Source organism: Thunnus albacares, chromosome 9, assembly GCF_914725855.1.
Source record: "Thunnus albacares chromosome 9, fThuAlb1.1, whole genome shotgun sequence".
NCBI lineage: Eukaryota > Metazoa > Chordata > Actinopteri > Scombriformes > Scombridae > Thunnus > Thunnus albacares.
In genome coordinates, this window is record NC_058114.1 from 22,804,045 (window position 1) to 22,812,914 (window position 8,870).

The 8,870-nt window shown below is 43.8% G+C and overlaps 1 protein-coding gene across 3 annotated transcripts in view; it reads left to right on the forward strand.

Annotated features, from left to right (window-relative positions):
* dot1l (DOT1-like histone H3K79 methyltransferase) overlaps positions 1-8,870 on the forward strand; it is a 29,716-nt gene extending 20,846 nt beyond the window's left edge. The window contains exons 24-29 of one of the 3 annotated variants that reach the window (XM_044360725.1): positions 259-887; positions 1,247-1,452; positions 1,696-1,769; positions 1,862-2,554; positions 3,337-4,165; positions 4,334-8,870. In XM_044360725.1, the coding sequence (XP_044216660.1) occupies positions 259-887; positions 1,247-1,452; positions 1,696-1,769; positions 1,862-2,554; positions 3,337-3,992 (2,258 nt within the window). In that variant the 3' untranslated portion in view covers positions 3,993-4,165; positions 4,334-8,870. Of the gene's footprint in view, positions 1-258; positions 888-1,246; positions 1,453-1,695; positions 1,770-1,861; positions 2,555-3,336; positions 4,166-4,333 lie in introns of those variants that run through there. The other 2 variants (XM_044360727.1, XM_044360726.1) reach the window with 2 other exon arrangements.

Below are 8,870 nucleotides of genomic sequence, written 5' to 3' on the forward strand. Positions count from 1 at the left end.
TGCTTCAGAACATATACTGTACCTGAGCCGGTCAGGTAAGGCGCAGTTAAAGGCCAATGAGTAAAAGTGTGCTTTTAGTTGACTCTTGTAGAAAGCAAAAAATGTATGATGGGAGGAAGAGAATTCAATGTATTATTACTATATCCATAATATCACCTGGTATTTATGTTTTAGTTATGACTAATTAAGTGCATTAATTGTGTCTTATATTTGAATTCTGGTCTTACTGTGCATCTTTATCCTTATCCTTCTCTTTAGGATATTCATCAAGCTCAGGGCTGATGAATGGAGGTCTCCACCCCGAGGACCACAATGGGGCTTCTTCATCGTCTCCTCCACACACCAATACTCCTCTGACAGGACCAATGGGCCGAGGGGGTCCCATCCAGAGCCCCCCACTCAGCACTGGAGGGGTTCTCCAGTATGCAGATGGACCCCCAAGGATTCTTCCAGAAGACGGACAGGAACACCATGGGGCAGACTCCGATACGGAGCTTCAGGACAGTGAACTGCGGAGGAGAATCTTCTTCTCTTCTTCCTCCTCTTCCTCTTCATCTTCCTCTTCGTCAGGCAGTGGAGGAAGTGCGGCCGGAGGCTCACGCCTCCACCATCACACTGGCAACTCAGCCAAGCAGGGATACCACAGTAACCATGGAAACCACCACCACCACCAGTCCCCCGGCACACAGCACACTCACACACCAACACATACATTGTCATCACACTCCTCTCACAGCCTCGGCTCTCAAGAAGGGCGGAAGCGGGGGAGAAGGAAACGCAGCTCTACAGGGGCTGTGACGGCCAGCGGATCCCCAAAGAGGAGGTCATTCCCCGGGCTCAGCTCCAACAACCACTCCTCCGGATCGCCACTAAACATTAACTCCATGGTAAGTCACCAAAAGCAACCTGATATGATAATATACTTATTTTGTAAGTGTCAGTTTATTGTGATTCTACAAGCAATTTGTAATTCATGACAACTGAACTAACAGTTGATTGATACTTTATCAATGATAGTCAATGTTACAAGTACAAATTTTAAAAAGAGGTGGAGCGTAAATAGAGTTTTAAGTCCTAGTTCATATACAATTTTTGAATAATCAGACTTACGCTGTCACTAATGTATGTTTGGTGCATTTACACCTATATCTCTCTATGGATGTGTTCATTTAGATTGCTATTTGACTATTCAAGACAACTTTTTGTTGTCATTTGGGTGTAATCTGCATGTCCTTTGTCCCAACAGGTGAACAACATCAACCAGCCTCTGGAGATCTCTGCTATCTCCTCCCCAGAGCAATCAAGCCGCAGCCCCAGTGGGCCGGACCTGGACCAACCTCCCATCTTGAAGAGAGAGCGCCCCCTGGAGCTCAATGGCACAGGTCGATACTCCTCAGCCCCCAGCTCTGACGATGAGGACTCAGGATACCCTGCTGACAGCTCCAGTTCAAGGTAATATTTTTTATGTAATATGAAGATAAGTTGTTGAGCTGTCCTTGTTGTAAGATTACTTTGATGGCCTTTTTTTATGAAGCTTTCTTGGTTGAGTTGCTAAGTAACCAGGTGGCTCATCACGCTTTTCTTTGTTTATTTTAATCAAAACCAGTGATAAAAGTATGACCTCATGCCAGATTCGCACACATTTTGTTGCCACTCGTCACTGCATTTGTTTTCATTGTTGTTCTTTTTTCCTAGAATTGAAAGAAAAATTGCCACTATATCCTTGGAAAGCAGAGATGGACCCAGTAGACTAGGGGATAGTGAAAGAGGTAAGAAAAGAAAATGCTTTAGCTAAAATAAAAAGTATATTTTTGCACTTCTGCTACTTAATGCGCATTCTTCTTCTCTCTTGGTCCACTAGGCAGGAAATCTGGTAGCAGCAGTGGCAACAGCACAGGTAGTGAGGCCTCGTCTTCCTCCTCCTTGTCCTCTAACAGCAAATGGAAATCCACCTTTTCACCCATATCCGACCCGAAGCAACCCAACTCAGACCTGAGACAGGGGGGCTCTCCATTTGGCATGGGGGGGTCGAGTAGGGGCACGGACTCAGATTCTGATCACAAACAACACCATCAGCAGGTGAGGAAAGGAAGTGATGGAGAGTCGTCCAGCTACATGACCCCCAACCCCTTCCTGAGTCAAGATGCAGGGACCCGTGGTGGAGGCGGCAGCGGTAGCGGAGGAGCCCAGGGAGGCAGTGGTTCAGACCAACGCCAGGCCCTCCAGAAGCAGAAAGCCCCTCGCGATTGGGACCTGAAGGCCAGCAGCAATCTGGCGAGTCAGAATCTCTTCATTTCTGCAGCTGCCAGCAACGGAGCAGGCATCCTGAGTGGGAAGGTGGGAGGCAGTGCTGTAGCAGTTTCCTCAACCACAGGATCATCTGTGGGTCAGTACCTGGGGTCTCAGTTTCCACTTGGAGGGACCTCAGTCTTGCAGTCCTTGTTCGGGGCCCCGACTGGCGGCTCCACGGTGAGTGGGACCCCACGGCTCGTCAACGGACACTCCGCCCTGGGAAGCTTCTCCAGTGCCGGGCTGGCAGGGGGAGCGGCTGGAGGTGAGCATCACTGATGACAAACTGATCTGGTCTTTCCTGCTCAATGTGAATTCTTACCTCAGACTCAGGTTCGTTGAACAGTCAGAGTGAAGTCTTAGCCTGGGGTGATGTTTATATAAAGAAAAAGTACAAGTTTTAGGGAATGGGCCTGCTGATCGCCAGGTAAGTGGAGGCCCAATGCTGCTGTCTCTCTGTCTGCCTCACTGACAGTTTGACTGACTGACCGACTCTGTGTGCTGCCTCGCTTTGACATGGACTGGCTGCTTGAGTGCTGCAGTTGGAAACACCCTTGGAAAATGCTGCAATTTAGAATTTATGTTTAACTAAAATATAGACAATAGAAAAATAAAAAAAATGGACTTGATTTGGCATCTGTTTTTAGCCATGAATTTATATGATTATCGGATTATTTTTATGTAGCTCACATTGTTCCTTTTGTCATTTTCTGTGGGTGTATCTGTTGGAGTTGTATGTCAGAGTCATTTCACTTGCAAGCAAAAATAATTCCAGCAATCAAAATTTTCTGTGGTTAAAAAAAACTCCTGTTTTAGTGCAATTTTTAAATTGGTTAAACTGATTTGGTTTAGTCTGGCTACAGTCACAGTGGACTGACTCTGTTTGCTTTCTGTGTGCTTGTCTAAGACTTGCTTGGCGCTATGCACAACCTGGCTCAGTCCTTGCTTCTCTCTTTGTCCCCCTCCTTCTCGCTCTCTTTGCCACTTTTACCTGCTCTCCACTCTCTCGCCCTCCCCCTCCCTCCATTTCTGCTGTATGATTTGCAGGTATATTTCACCACGTGGTTCCCTCAGTCTCCTCCCATCAGTTTGGGGCAACGCTGCCCACCTCTGGAGGCCTCAGCTCTCTGCTCAGTCTCTCCTCCTCTTCCTCTTCCTCCTCCCAAACCCAGCAGCACACCACTCCCCAACCAGCCTCCACGCGCCTGGCCTCCGTGTCCTCACCTCTCCCCCTCTCCCTGTCACAGGCCCAGCACAGCCGCACCCAGTCGGTCCTGCACAGCCCTTCTCCTCCCACGCTCTCCCTGCCCCCTCCACCGCCCCTGCACAGCGCCCCCTCCTCGTCAGCAACCACGCACTCTGACGCCCTGCCATCCTCTCGATCAGACTCCCTCCACTCCTCCCGTCTGTCCCACTCCTCTCTCCACCATCAGAGAGCGCAGTCATCCCTCTCTCTCTCCATCTCCTCCTCCACCTCTGCCTCCTCTGCTCCTGTCTCTGCCGCTGCCGCTGCTACCGCCTCCCTCTCTTCCTCCTCTCTGTCAACCTCCTCCTCGTCTCGTCCATTCGCAGTGCACTACTCCCCTCGGCTGCCCCCTCCACCACCGGGTAGCAGCTCAGGTGGTGGCGGGAGCATGTGGAGGACTCAGGGCATGCATGGCACCTACACCACCTCCCAGCTCCCCAGCTCCCGACCTAGATAGGGTTTGGGGGTGAGGGAAAGGGGTGGGGGTGGAGAGGGGAAGGGCGAAGGGCAATCAGAGGGTGAAGAGGGGGAGAGAATGAGAGAGAGAGAGAGAGAGACTGGTAGGGAGTGAGAGAGACAGGATACCTGTTTTCCCTGTGCTCCCACAAGCTGTTGTTCTGATCGAACAAGGTAAGACGACTCTTGGGTTTAAGATTAAAACTACAAAGACGACAAGTTGGGATTGTAAAAGTGACAGGATTTAATACAGTTTTGGCTTATTAGTTGTTGCTTTTTTTGCAGTGTTTAATGCCATATAATCACGCATGGTGTCTTTTTCTCTCTTATTTGATCTTTCAGGTAATTGCTGAAAACTACCTCAACATTAAATAAACTATGCAAATGTCCAGGTGTGGACCAAGGCACTCTCCTCACTCACTGGTGCTTCAAAACGTCTGCACTACCCAACCGCCTCCAAGACCGGCTTCTATACTGGGATCTCTGACACACACGTACATACACACACACACACGCACACACACACACAGTCTCTCACACACACACACACACACACACTAACCACCACCACTATGATCACCTTGAGCAGAATTCAAAGGCACTGGTCATGTTTATGTGTCGAGTTCTTTTGGTTAAAAAAATGTTGGTTTGAAGATTTTACAATATGGAAGTCAGTACTGGCTGCTGTCCAGCACTGAATGAACTGAATTATCAAAATGTCTGGTTTAACATTGAGGTGCTCTATTGTATGATCGTGTATCATTTTTGTCGTAGTTACTATTATAGCAACTGTTTTTAATGATTTAATGTAACATTTAACAACAGATTGAAGCACACAGTCCACCTTTTTTGAGCTGAATCTCATCAGGTGTCACGTTCCCTCCAAAGTTTCACGTCATGAGCGCTTGTGTGTGCACACTCAAACACAAACACAAACTCAAACACAAACACACACACACTCACAGAGACCAGTTCATTGAACTCTGCTCAGATATCATGCAGCTCTTTCCTCTCTGCATGTTTGCTCTCTTATCTGTTTTCTTCCTTCAGTTGAATTCAGCATTTGTTACAACATATTGGACTATGAAACAAGATGAGGAACTTAATATTTTGGTCTAACTTCACACTGGATAGTAAGATACAGTTACTCATGTAGCAGAAGATATACACGTCCAGGCTGGTTAGTTGACACCCCTGTTATGTTGATGGTTTGCTATATTTTTTTATTTAAGACGATTAAAAACTTGGGTTATTCACTGTTAATTCCCATTAATTAAAAGAAAAGTGGTACAAAAATCTGCTTTTCTCTAATTTAGCTAGTTCTGGATGCTCTTGACTCACAAAACTAATATCTCCTTTGCTTCTAACTGGAGCAAAACAAAGTTCACATTCTGAGTAATGAAAATAAATCCTGATGTGTGGTGTGGTTCAGTGTTTGTCTTCCAATATCAGACATCAACGTCAATGAAATCTCTGTTTACTTCAAATAATATCTTTTTGGTCTTTTGTGATAATAATCAGGCATATTTCACATGCAACATCTAAATGAATGAACTGAAGAATGAAGAATATGGAAGAACATAAGTGTACGTTTTGCAAATTTCAGCCTAATTTTGAAACTGTGTTGAATTAGCAACATTTCATGGGGTGCCAATAGTGAGCAGAGCTGAATACATTTAAATAAATTTTTTAAAAAACACCCGATGACTTCACTTAATGAGATGGTGCTCTGTGTGGACATTGTTAGCCACTCTCTGGTAGAGATCCACTGTTGTCAGAGAGTTTTGGCAACACTGTTGTTAAAGTTTAGTGAAGCTGAATCCAGGTATGAAACAATTCTAGTAAAACCACAGAAGATCTGAACTAATTTCTGTATTTATTAATAGCGTTTTCTTTGTCTATCAATTTGGTAAATCGCACTACTTTGTGGGACCGCAGCAGAAGTATTCTTAAAGCAGGAATTTTAAACTCTTCTTAAGCTAATCTTAGTATATTTATCTCTGCTGTTGGAAAATGCAGGTGTAAGCAAATGTTAAGGACATAAATATGGACACATGTATGTGGAATAATACTGCAGTTAACACACACGCACACACACAAGCATGCAAATCCTCACACACTGGGAAAACCTATTTACCATAACCACAACAAACTACTGGACTCGTTTCACACCTTTTTGTTTGCTTTTTATTGTGTAATTTTTTTTGTAAACAATGTTTGTACTGTGAATGTGATTCATTCTCCGACTGTATAGTTGTGTATAATATTTATGCCGTCAGTCTCCATTTGCCTTGGTATTTGTTTTTCTCCTCTTTTTTTTTTTTTTTTTTTTTTTTTTTTTTAAATCCTGAAATGTGTTGACATTGTAGAATGCAATAGTGTGTGTACTTGACTCACAGTCTGAAAACAATGGTGCTAAATTTGGACTGTGCCTGATCTTATTTATTCTATAGTGAAAACATCAAAAACAAATCGAATACTTGGTGCTGTACACAGGGACATTTGTAAAGCCTTTTTTTTGGCATTTCCTTTCTCATATTTAATATGCTATTGTCTGGTTCTTTGAATGCCAAGTGTACAACGGCAGACACCACCTTTCGATAAAAAACTACTCTGCAACAGGCGGCTCAGACTCCGAGTAAACAGGTTCAAGGGCCTCTGTTAATGTTTCTCACTCAGCAGTTTGAAACCGTCAGCACGCTTTGCTCTCCAAGGCGAGCTGCTTACCTGGGCAGTTTGTTAGTGAACAAGACACACTGTTTTTGTACATAAGTTTGTTTTTCCTTGTATGTCTCTCCATCATAAACTGAAAGATATATAAAATATGTATCTATATACAGTCTATATATATGAACATATATATATATATAAATATATATATATATATATAAGTGAATAGGGGTGTTTTGGTGCTGGCATTGTGACCCTTAAATTCAACCTGTTAAACAGGAGGCTTGAAGCCAAGGAGAGCGAAGCTTTGCCACCACAGGACCTTAACAGATGGCGCCAAACACAGCAGCACCTGTATACTTGTGATATATATACACACACACACACACACTCACACACTCACACACATACACACACGACAGAACTAGAAACTCAGAAGCTGTGTGTAGCTAACACTCACACGTACAGAGGTGTTGTGGCAGCGAACACAACTAGATTCCAGCACTAGAACTGTTATCACTTTAATTATTTTCTTTCTTTTTACCAACACAGATTCTGCAGGAAAAAAATGGTGCTTCTGTTCCAAACGATGGCAATTTAGATACAAACTAAGTCTCTACTGGTGCATAAAAACTACGTGTCAACCTCTTACACACACACTGTCTGTCTTTGAATGTCTTACTTGACAAGGCCCTACCTTGTAATGTGAGCATATTGTGTAATTACAAGAGACAAGCTGATGTGAAACACTTGTGTTAGCGTGTGTGTAGCTTGCTTTGGGAGTGAGAGCAGCCAAGCTTCCTGTTTTTTCTGATAGTGGGAATACACTTAAGCTCAGTTTGTGCCTGTGCTTTTTTCCACTTGCCAGTGCATATCCAAGGGAAGATTAGACTAATAATAAAAGCTTTATAGTAAACTCCTGTCCTGCACACTCACTCAGTGAACAAGTGAAAAGAATTTGCTCATTTTAGAACGTAATTAGAGACGATAGCCAATTTGTTACCAGCACTGAGAGGTCTTTTGTAATTATCGTTGATGCTGTTTTGATTTTCTTGTTCTTGGTGTTTGATACAACTGCAGTTTCATGTTATGCTTTTAATTGTGTCTTCAGATTCCTGTCAGTTTTTAATACTACTAGTCAGACAGACAGCACGGTGATCTCCTTCACTTAAAACAAGGAAATTGCAGCTATTGATAAATACTACTCTTCTCCTGTTGTGCTGCAGGGTTTATGGTAGAATAATCTTCAACACAAGCTTGCCTGGTGGCTTTCTGGCGGTCCAGTCTAACCTGCAGAAGTTTTGATCATCTGGAGGGGGGCAGTGTGGTGTATGTGCAAGTGAGAATAATGAGGCCAATATTACATTCATTACAGATTTCAAACAGTTTTGTAGCTACTTGTATAATCAATCAAAGGGATAAGGTGCTGTTATTCAAGTCCTTTGGTGCATGAGCGTGATTTGAATTCAAAGCTTCCATGCAGTTCTCCAACATGCTCCATCTTGGTACATTATTGGTAGAGCTTTGCAGTCGAGGCTGTTTACTCTTAATCCTGCCAAGGGTCTCAACTCAGGAACTTCCCTGATTGCTTGAAATGGTGTAATGATGTTAATGAATTTTCATGAACTACTGCATGTCACAAATTTGTTTACCATCTTGTGGCATGATGAAGTCCCTTTCTAACCCAACTCAGGACCAGGACAACCCCCCAGTAAGTGTATTTAAAGGAAAATTGGTTCCCTCAGATGAATTCTCACTGTCACATACATCCAACCCTCTCCAGTGAAAACCCAGCTCTGTAAAGCTTTATGAGTCGCTCCGATCTCGAGAAGCTGTGAAATGGCTACGACTTTCAGCATCTTCCTCATCTCGCAAATGCCTCTGTCTCGATTTGTGTCTCTTAAGAAGGAGGTTCAGTGTCCCCCTTGTTGGGATCCCTCCCGTTTACGTGGAGGGAAACCAACTCTGAAGGACACGTGTGTGACCTACAGTATGTACAGATATCTCTTGATCGGTGAAGCCAGGGCAGGTTTGAGGTGCAATAAACGGCAAACCTACTTTCCAAAAGGCCCTGGGTTTTCATGGGAAACTTGTTACTGTTCGGTGTTGGTGCTTTTATCCTAAGATGTTATAATGACAAATGGAATTAATGTTTTTTTCTGCATTTTATGATTATTAATAAAAATGTTTCATATAATATTTGAATTTA